The sequence below is a fragment of the Acanthochromis polyacanthus genome, chromosome 2 (genome assembly GCF_021347895.1).
Source record: "Acanthochromis polyacanthus isolate Apoly-LR-REF ecotype Palm Island chromosome 2, KAUST_Apoly_ChrSc, whole genome shotgun sequence".
NCBI lineage: Eukaryota > Metazoa > Chordata > Actinopteri > Pomacentridae > Acanthochromis > Acanthochromis polyacanthus.
The window spans coordinates 11,279,178-11,290,588 of record NC_067114.1 but is presented as its reverse complement, the minus strand read 5'-3'; the positions used below and the strand labels follow the sequence as shown (position 1 = coordinate 11,290,588).

The 11,411-nt window shown below is 41.2% G+C and overlaps 1 protein-coding gene across 1 annotated transcript in view; it reads left to right on the top strand.

Annotated features, from left to right (window-relative positions):
* Positions 1 to 5,954: 5,954 nt before the first annotated feature.
* Positions 5,955 to 11,411, top strand: part of galnt18b (UDP-N-acetyl-alpha-D-galactosamine:polypeptide N-acetylgalactosaminyltransferase 18b) — an 84,147-nt gene continuing 78,690 nt past the window's right edge. Inside the window, exon 1 of the mRNA XM_022212710.2 lies at positions 5,955 to 6,929. Coding sequence (XP_022068402.1) covers positions 6,692 to 6,929 — 238 coding nt within the window. The 5' untranslated portion in view covers positions 5,955 to 6,691. The remainder of the gene's footprint in view (positions 6,930 to 11,411) is intronic.

The window sequence follows — 11,411 nt, the reverse complement described above, 5'->3', positions numbered from 1 at the left end:
GTGTGTGAATAAATCTGGAGATATTGTGTAATTGTGTTAACAGTCTTATGTCATGCAGTCATGTGGTATATAAAAGTGAAATGTTTCTACTTGTGGATGTATTAATGTGACGACAGAATACTGACAGTGACCATGACAGTAAAATTGGAGAGCTGCCTAACTCAAATTAACTGACGTTTTTTAGGTTCCTGTACAACATTTGACGTGTGCACCATTTAAAAATGAAATAACTTAAAGTGAGTTTGTGTCTCGTGGGAAATTTCCTTTTTCTTGTTGGCCTCAGTGCCCACAGAGAGTTCACAGCATGGGTGGAGGCTGTGACCAACAGGAGGTCATCCTCAGAGCAACACCTTCTTTTCCAAAATTTGTGCCTCATTGTGGATGAATTGTTTAACAATAAATCTCTATAATTTATAGCAGTGAGTTGCAATTCAATTTCAGCAGAATATTTAAAAGCTGCTGCAAAACTTCACAATTATGCGCATATCTTTCTATGTTGTTAAAGCCTGATACTTAGATGTCCAGTCTGAGCTTTGTTGATTAATGGTCACTGTCTCAGCAGCTGAGGAACTTCCAGTGGTAGTGTCTTTGTCTTGGGGACCTCACACTGATGATTATAGGATAACCTCTTGCCCACTGTAATTAATCAGCCCAGAAGAAGCCTATTCGCTTTGACTAAATGTGACAGTTGCTTGGCTGAGTGGATCATTGAGGAGGAGGATCATAGGCCTCTAACACCAGCCTCAAAATGTCCCTGAGCCTGGCTCCGGTTCAAAAGAAATCGATAGAAGTTGCAGGTCCAACACCTGCAGGTGTTTATGGCTTGTCAGTTAAATGTGCACAACACAACACTGAGGCTGTCTCTCAGTGACAATACTGCAGGACACTCATGTACGAGCTTCATTTTTCTCTGGTGGCCTCTAAACAGAGAGAGTCATAAAACAACAACAACAATAAAGTGAAACCAGAGCTGAAACTGCACATCAGTGCTACTCATACATCACGGTGCACCACTCTGTTAGTTGGAAAACAAGCTAATCTTCGATCACAATCTCTTCAATTTGACTGTCTGGTGACTTAGCAGAGATAAAAATTTTCTCATTATAAAATTTCAATCCACTTTAATTGTGTTCATCTCTACACTGTGCACAGTCTGCAGTCTGGAAATCACACAGACCGTTTGAACTCAGTGAAAGAAAATATCCCAAGTTTGGATTAGAATATTGCAATTTCTACGCTTCATGTATCAAAAGTATATTTTAGATGATGTGAAATTTGAAACCATAGTCCATATGGATCCCTCACCCCCCGAGTTAGGGAGGATGAAAGTTCGGCTGGCTAAATATTTGATCTAACATTGACACAGCAGGATTACATAAATCATCAGTTTAATAAATCATGAGTGAAATCAAAACTATGCAAACTTCAGAGCTGCAACCGTTTCTTTTTTTACCATAACGGATTCATCATTGTTCTAAATAATGGTTCTGCCCAAAAAATCTGAGAATAAAATTCATATCACATCATTTCAGAGCTGAAACAATGACTTCATCCATGAAACAGTTCGCTTAATAACAGAAATTAAAATGCAACTATAGCGATTACTTGCTGATGTTTTCAAAGAAAAATGACAAATATCCTTCCAGCTTCTTAAATGTGCTCTTTTTAATACCTTTATAAATGAGATGTCTTTGAGTTTTGATTAGATGGATGAAACAAGACAATTGTTGCTGTCACCTTGAATGAGAGTGATATAGATTGTTTATCATTGTCTGACATCAAAAAAATAACAAGCAGAATAATTAATAGTGAAAACACATGCTAATTAACCCAAAGCCCAGACTGGTGTCTTCAAATTGCTTGCTTTTATCAGGCCAGCTGTCAAAAAACAAAGAAATTCACTTGATGGAGGTATAAAGCAGACACTTCTCACAATAGAATTGCTTGAACTATAATGTTTGGCTGAAAAAGTCACTATTAAACACATTATTTATACTAATTGTTAAATCCTTTTAGCTAGGCTTCTATAACTGTTCATTATATTCTACATATAACATTTTAAACTTGTATAACAGACCTTTTTCAAGGGCAGCTCACATCGGTTTGGGGGCACAAGTACAGAAACAGTTTATTGACTTTCAGGAGAGTCTAATGGATTAAGATGAATAGAAACAGGCTAAAAAGCAAGAAAATGCTTTTTCATTACATCTATGTAACTAGCAAACGAAAAAAATAACCTTCACATATTGAAACGAAAGAAAAAAACCCTACCTTTTTGTACTCTGGCAGGTCTGTTAGCTGAGATGAATGAGCAGACAGCTCCTGCATTGATCATCTCAGAGCCATAAATGGCTGCAGCTGAACACAGGACGAAGGAGGAGGACCGTCATGTGACCTGGGTTTCAGAGATGTCAGGAGCTGAGCTGAACACAGAGATTAGATTTTTAAAAAGACGAGTTTTGGTTGAAAAGATAAGTATCGACTAACTCTGTGCCCTAGAAGAGGTCAACAAAAGTCAACTAACCTCAGAGCAAACTGAAGTGCAGCACGAAGCAAGTTTGACATCGGGGTTATTCCATCTCAGATCTTCAGGGACCTTCTGCTCGACTATCTGCGATTTACTTGAAACTTTTCTATCATAAAATTGATAGAAAAGATTGATATATGAAGTACTTTTCTTGATTAGATTCATTTTTTCTTTTAAAAAAATTGCCTGTCGACCTGTTTTCGGTACGTTTTTCCACACCTTGAGATTTGAGGTTGTTTGACGCTATCTGACAATATCTCAGGAGCTATTTAAGATAAAAGCCTGAAATTTTCACCAATTTTTCTTATAATGCGAGAGTGAGTCTCTGAATATGGGCGAGCATTGAAGCAGCCACGAAAAGTCCAATCTTTGAGCACACTTTGCAGTTTTATTCCAGCAGTCAGCTAGTGACATTTTCTGAAACATATTTTCTGATCAGTGCTGAAAGTGGTCATTTTCAAGAAATTCTATGAAAGTATCTGATATATCAGGCCTCTTAACAAATCCATGCTATAAAAATCTGAGGCAAATCAAAGGCGGTAGAGCAGGAATAGTTTTACAAATGTGATGGTTTAAGGTTGAATGACCCATAGCCAGGCTGTTTCTGTGTAAGCTGGCTTGAAAAAAAAGAAAACCTCAGTCAGAGATGGTGGGTTTTACAATTGTGGCTGTCCACTTTCTTTGTTAGCCCAGCATTACTTCACCGGGCTCCATGCCCACAACCAGAAAAGAGGCGTTGGACGTGTCATGTAACTCTTCTTCCACACAAAATGAACTGATTGTTTGCCGCCTACTTCAGTCAAGAGGAACAGGTTGGTAAAATGGAGAGCTGAGCAGAATGTGAAGATTTAGGGGAATGCTGATGGACAATGATTAATTATGTAATATGATGTGTATTTTAGCACCAAGTGCACTGGGTATTTAGCCTAGCCGCGCTAGACAACCCACGGCAACGAATTTAATTCTATGCCAGGGAGGGTCTAGTTACCCTCCATAAGGCTCGAGGCTGGATTCTCCTAAAACTGGCCGGACCAATCACCATGAAGTGTAGAGTCAGAAGGCGGGCGTAACGAAGTCATGACAGAGGCGCGACGATTCTGACAGAAACAACCGGCGCACAATAAACAGTTATCTTTCGACTCGGCTTTGGCCACAGCCCTTAAAGATTTGAAGCTAAAATTCAACTTGAAAGATAAACAAAGGACGGCACTGAAGTGTTTAATTGAGAAGAAAGACATATTGGGACTTATGCCGATGGGATATGGCAAATCCTTAATAGCTACACCAGGCGGCTCCTTGGCTCCGCTGGTTAGGAAGCTAATGGGACTTAGCCACAATCCGCCGGTGCTCTAGGAACTACGTCAGCCTATTCGTTGCGCTGATTGGTTGTATACCTACCCAATTGCTGCAGAGGGATTTGATAGACAACCTTTTAGCCCGCCTCCCTCCCTGTCGAGCTTCCCTAGACCCTTGAGCCGTCAGAAACATGGGTGTAGCGTGGCTAGGCTACTGGGTATTATTTTTAACATGAGAATTGCACATTGGAGCTCTTAAATCTTTAACTCCATACATTGAAAGATCATACTCAGTAAAAGCATTTAGGTCTGACACCGTCTCATAATGACAGATGCAGGGAAATCATCCATCCATTATCTGTACACCACTTTATCCTCATTAGGGTCGCAGGGTGGCTGGAGTCTATCCCAGCTGACATAGGGTGAAGACAGGGGACACCCTGGACAGGTCACCAGTCTATCACAGGGCTACATATACAGACAAACAATCACACTCACATTCACACCTATGGACAACTCAGAGTAACCAATTAACCTCAGCATATTTTTGGACTGTGGGAGGAAGCCGGAGTACCCGGAGAAAACCCACGCATGTACAGGGAGAACATGCAAACTCCATGCAGAAAGATCTCGGGAAGGCCGGGGAGAGTGGAAATCAGTTTTTAGCCAAATCACAGTGAAATGAACACTAGTGACTGAATATTCTCAATGATAAATGCTTGCAGAATAGTACATTTTCTAATCTGTGTTCTCTTAGCTGTAATATCCAGCACTGCAGACTCGGCAGCAAATCCTGATCAAGCACACACACATATTTAAGTATTTTCTGCAGCACCAAATGAATTCAGGTGCTTCACACAGCAGATATAAGTCCCAAACTCGAAACAGAACCTCCTCTGGAGCATGTTAGCTGTGCAGCATCAGTTACCATTGTGCATTGTTGCTACCTTTGTATAGTGCTAATGTGTAGTGACAGATCTGAGTTTTAAAAAAATACATTATGAAAATAAATTAGAAAACTTTTCTCTTTCAAACTGCAGCACATCTCCTGTTGTCATTTCAATCTTCACTTCTTTCTATCATTCCCTATAATCGAGGGGTATGACAGCAGCTAGCCAAAAAGACGACGATTCAATTGCATTTTGCTCTCAGGAGTCAGTGATTTGGATATCGATGCAAACACAGAAATTAGCCGGCATTTGCTCTGTTTTTCTTTCCATCATAGTCATTCAGGAGAAAGACAGGAACCCAAGTGTCACTGTAGCGCTGCATATTACATTTAAAAGCATAATTCGTGTACTTTATTGATGTAAATTTTATTTTTCATTGCTGAATATAATAGCTCCACTCTGGCAGCCTGCTGTGTTGTAGCTGTCAGGCAGATTGGATGACAAAGGCTGTTATTAGGAAATAATCATCTGGCAAAGATGATACTGGAAAACGCTGTCAAAACAATCAAGCATTTTGGTTAAAAAAGAAAAAGAAAAAAGAGAGAAAAGCCTGTAATAGAATGTATTCAGAGGCTGCAGTTTTCATGTGCATTCAGATCTTCATTTGCAGAGAAACACAGGGTGTCCTAAAATAATTTGATCTTCTTAAAGAGGACAAATAAATGGCAAATCAAGCAGCTTTAGACACACAGAAAAGGACAGCAACTAAACAACTGGCAGATCCACATAATCCAGGGGCTCTGCTACATCAAACACATTACATTCCTGCAGATAGGAGAATTAGTGCTCGGTATTACTGAAAAATCTCCTACACAGGGGCTACATTTCAAGCTTCTTCCTTTAGCTGTGTGTCATTTAATGAGGCCCTATTTTCTCTGGCTGCAGAAACAAGCCCAACTGAGACCAAAACTATACATAAAAATACTCATAAACCCTGGGAGGATGTAAATAGATCCTGGATATAGACAAGTCCACAATCTGAATCCAATCATCAGCAAGAAGAGGATGCACACAGAGACAATAACAATGCACTGCCTCAAAGATGGAGATGTTTAGAGGTTAAACTAACGATTTGCAGTTTACACTTTGGCAGAAAATGGCTTCTTGGTCTTATTTCCCTGTACTGGTGTAACTTAAAGCAGCATGTGGGTTGGGTGTGGGCTATTTTCTGTCTCCTGTGTGGCTTCATGGTGAGGTGGACCAGAGCCAGACCTTGTAACATGACCCCACACCTCGATTTCACAGGGAGTCCCGTTGTCTCTATCTCGTGGTTTGATCCAGTATTGCAGCAGCAGGTAGGGTGCACAATTTTTCACTCCTTCGTGTTTCAAAAAAATCGCTTTTACGCATCTGCCCGCTCACGCACGGGACAGAGATTGCGCTTCAGTGTTTCAGCTGGATTGCAAATACGCAGCGTAACGTTGGCGTGGCGCAAACATCCCGCCGCCTGTGCAGAAATAGGCTCTAATACTTTACGTCCTCTACTATGGAAATAGTCCGGTCAGATCCACTTTCACAGTGAATCAGTGCGCAGCGGGGACGCGTGCAGCGGGGAGGCTGTCAGTCCTCTCCATCCCTCCCATTGGCTGCAGCAGGATGCTCGGCGTCTCTCCTGTTTCCTTAATCCTCAAATGCAACTGGACCTGACGGAGGTTCACAATGGAGCGACAGAGGGGACCTTCACCTGTAGATATTTGTTATTAACCTGGCGCAGTCCTCAAAATAAAACTCACGGCACTTGCCAAGTGAATGCTTTGCGCGTTGGATATCGCATTGCTGCGCAGTCGCTGGGAACAACTTCGGTATTTTAAGGCTGATTTCTTTTCTTTCTTCTCTTCTTTTTTGTTGTTGTTGCGGGTGACTGTCGCCCAGTGCTCCGGTTTAACGGGATACTGCAGCCTGTATGGAGGGATGTCGGCATGGCTTGCACCAGGAGAACCAAAACTTTGGTGTCCACATGCGTGATCCTGAGCGGCATGACCAACATTGTTTGCCTGCTCTATGTCGGATGGGTCACTAACTACATCGCCAACATTTACATCAAGGTCCCGATGCCTTTACCGGAGAGAAAGTTAGAGGGGGACAAAAGAGGAGACACTCTCCGGATCATGGAGAGGCTCGATCGGCTGGAGAATGTGGTCAACCAGCACATACAAGGTAAAACACCGGTTCTGCAGCCCCTTAGTACTTTGCGATTCGTGCTCGTCTAGGAGGAAGTTTAAGTGGGTTAATACCTTTTCTTCTGCTTTGCACAACAAGGTGTGTGCTTCTCCTGTTGTGTGTTTTTGATTAGAAAAATGGGTACAGCTGGAACTTCTTTTGTCTGCTGGAGATCAGGTTGTTCAGAGGGTGTGATAGAGGACAAAGCACTGTGAGAAAAGCTGCAGGTTCCCCAAGGATCAGTACAGAGAGGCTCCTCACTGTACTAATATGTACATACAGCCTAATATGATACTACAGATACAGTACAAGAGCAGAATAGTTCAGCAGTAAGTGGGCTGAAGCGAGCCTGTGTTAAATATGCAATAATGTCTAATCAGCTCTTGATTTAGAGACAGTGAATGGATCTGATGCCTCATTCATTAGTGTTGTTAAATGCACATTTGTGTCAGCTTGAATGCTTGCAGTGCTGAATAGAACAGCATATTTTCCAGAAAAGTGCACAACTTCACCTGGAAATGTACAGTGACAACACATTGCATTGCTTTTGAGAGTACAATAAAATGTCAAGTACTGGCAGTAGAACAATTCTGCATTCAGCTGGAGTTACATTTTTAAAAAAAATCCAGCCATATTAAGTGTGATTATGTGTGCGAGGAAACTTGCAAAGAGAATTTTGTGATCTGCTCCGTCATTCCTCCCTCAGTTACATCATCTGAATGAATGAAACTGCTCAAAGCTAAATCTCTGCTCCCTGAACACCATTTGACTTGAACTTGTTCTCATACTTTTAGGAATGTCAGGAATTTTTTTCTCTTTTTGCTCAAATTCCTCGCTGGTGTGCAGTTACCGGTACTTTACGCTTGATCACACATGGTTAATTTCTCTCCATTCTGCGCCTTTAGAGGAGCTATTCTTGTCATCACATGGGGGGGAGGAAAGGATCATTTTGGGAAGGTCCCAGTTTGAAACAGCACAGAGCTGGTGCAAAAGTGAAACGCAGACAGAAGTCTACTCATGCTTCCTTCAGCAATAAGGCTCTGTGCTAAGCTTGGGTAAACATTCCTCCTGGGGGCAGGTCTCCATTTCAGCTTGGCACCCATAGGCGTCTGCAGGGTGGAGCTTTGCTGAGGTGCCCCCAGTGACTTACCTCTAAAGAGCATGTTTCAGCTACTTCGGTTACTCTGACGGAAAGGATAATTCTGTGCCACATTTATGCTTCTAAATCTGCACGGTCGCTTCTTCAGTCATTCTTCAGGAGAACTTCATCTAAATGAAGAGCACTCATAAACATATCTACTACTTATACAGAAAAAGCCATGCTCTCAAGAATCAATAGTGCTTTATTTGCTTTATTTATGCCACTTTTTAAAAAGACAGATGGCGCAGTCTGTATCTTAGTACTTGAAATGCCAGTTGTAAGGTGCGGCTTGTTCACTTTATTGCATTAAGTTCAATGAAAAGATTGAAAAGCCTCTTATTTCTGTTTGGCGAATATGAAGCTAAAGCCAGTGGCTGCATTGCCCAGTTCATCATAAAGGAGTGGAAACAGGGAAACAACTCGTCTGGCTCTGTACAAAGGTAAAAAAGAAAAAAATGAGGGGGGAAAAAAACCCTGCCTGCGGTACCTCTGAGGCTCACTAATTAACACATTAAGTCTCTGAAGTTACTGCACCCGGGCCAAGAAGTAGTCCCACACACAACCTTTCATAAACCACAACGCAGTGTTTTTACACTTTGGTTTTTGTATAGATTAAACAAGCAAGATATATCATGGCAATTAGTGAGACTTAAAGATGCTGATAGGTAGGTTTTCTACAGAAGTTCACTTGTTTTACTGTTTCCAGTCTTTATGAGGAGACACCTGGCTGCAGCTTCTAACAGTATTCTGAATCCTGACATGAGTTTGGTATCAATCTTCTCATCCTGCTCTTTGCCAGAGATGGAGAGAGCAAGTCAGCTCCCCCAAAAGTGAAACTCCTCCTTTAAAAAAAAAAAAACTGGCCATGGTTCATTGTCTTTTTATGCTACTTTTAAAAACTAGGACAGTCGCTCCGTAATTAGTTTTAAAAACGTCATGCATATCAAGCATTCTCACTTCTTCCTCTCGTCTCTCTCTCACCGGATCTTGCACGGTTAGCCAGCATCATTATTGGCTGCTGTGAGTGTTTGTACTCATTTTAGTTTGTGAACTTGTTTCCAAGCCCTCTAACATAAACTGCAGGGACATGACAGAGATCCCATTAATAGCAACAGTTAGTCTCTGTGCTTGTCTTTTTTTTTTTTTTTTTTTTTTTTACAGTTTGGGAGCACAGAGCTGTTGTTGACAACAGAATCTGCTGCAGCTACTGCAGCAGGAAACCGTTGATGACGTACAAATGCATATTTTGAACAATAAAAACTATTAGAACCAAATGACCTGTCATTTTCTGAGCTATATTGTTACATTTCACTGATAATTGCTCTGAATGCTTCCGCTGCAAATCTAGACCCATAATCTGTCTGTAAGTGGCCGACAGCGTTCTCAGTCAGACAGGAGCCAGAGTCATTAGTGCACTTTTGAAATCTCTAAAAAATACATATTCTTCCTATATAATGATGAGACAAGCGCAGAAATGGCATATTCTGGCTCTTGTATTTATTTCCCACTGAGACTTGTATACTTAAAGTCTTCGTGCACTACTCACACAGCCATAAACCGTACATGCACTTAGTTTCAGCGCTCTAGAGGCCAACAGGAGCTCTCACACCACAGTGCATTACGGCATGTGAGAATGAAACATTTAGTGCAGCTGACTCACTGCGGACAGTCAAGCGAGATGTCTCTGGTGTCAGCTTCGCACTCAGGGATGAGACAGAAGTATTCCACTAGTGTAACTACGTGTTGGAGTGAAGTGGTCTGCTCCCAGGACAAAGCAACACGGCAACAGCACATAAACCAGCTCAACTCTCGCTTTTATTAAGTACAGTCAGCCGAGGAGAATTTATTGGGTAGCTGGACTGAGCAGGTTCACACATGCCCGCCATGTGGGCTGTTTGCTGCACTCCTCTGCTTCATGCTACCAGAAGCAGAAATGTCTCAGCTACATGTTGTTTAGAGAACACTTTGTCAAGGCTGTAGTTTGAAATGTCTTATGTGCTTGTTGCAGTGATGCTGTAGCTTTGTTCATGTCCTACTTCATCTGTATGCATAGTATTCAGACTGCAGTTTAACCGCTTTTCTCTTCTTTTCTTCTATTTATTGTGTGTATTTGTTGATCTGGGTTAGGAGTTGCTGCGTAGGTAGTATGACTGAACGGAAGCAAGCTTCAGCTATCAGCTATGTTAATTATTGCGAAAATGGTCACTTGTTTTATTGATTAAGTGTTTTGTCTATAAACTGTCAAAGAAAATGTGAAAAATGGCGTTCACAGTTTCTCCGAATCCAGAGTGAGTTTTTTATAATTTGTTTTTGACCACTAACAGTTTGCCACCTAAAGATGGTTGGTTTACTGCTGTATATAACAAAAAATAAATAACAAAATCCAGTTAATTGTTACGTTGTAGCGGGAAAAATGGCCGAAACAAGTAAAGGAGAGTGCCGGTTAATTGTCTATCAAATGATAAAAGATAAATCAACATATCAGATTGCGTTAAAAAAAGTGATTCCTTGAAAACAATCCGAAGTTTACATGGAATTCTGATCATCATAATATTGTCAGTGCAGGGATTTTTAAGCGCTCAGTGTAAGATGTATGTGTGTCATGTATGCCGTTAGAAACGTGTTTTTAAAGAGTTTCATTAGTGCGCCGTTGATGAAAAGACAGCTTGTTTACAGCTTCCTTTGACCTCTGAGAATGTGTATTACAAGTGTGTTGTCTGATTGAATGGCCATGAAGCCTCTGAGAGCAAGTCATTAACGCAGCGCTGATTTAGCTGCAAATGATCATGACGGCTCCCATGATGGCTTCAAGCAAATCCACTTGTCAAGTCAGCTGAGAATCGCAGTAAATCAGCATTTCTGCCGATGCTCAGAGGGCAGTTATATTTTGGTATTTATCTGATGTGATTTTCCAAGAGTGACAATGAGTGCAGTGTTGGAATATATGAGTGTGGGCAAAAAAAACAACTCGGAGAAGGGAGGTGGGAGCATGTTCCTGTGCATAGATGTGTGCAGGTGTTTGTGTGCATGCTTGTGCAGGCTGTGGTATGCAGCTCTGGAAAGTACAAGTTAGGCTCACACATACTTTTGGATTCTCAGGCATTTCAGAGGAAAAAAAGAGTCTTTCATACAGTTTTAGAAGAGGGCGAATGTGTGTTGTTTTTTTTTGTTTTTTTTTGGCAGAATAAGAATTTGCTGAAGTTTTCAATGTAATATAATGTATGACACCTAAAGGCAGGAAAGGCATTCAGTGCAGAAGAGGTTGAAAAGCCATAATCAGTATGAACCAAAAATCTCTTGTGCTGCAGAAAAATGGGAATAAAATAGGCTTCATTTGT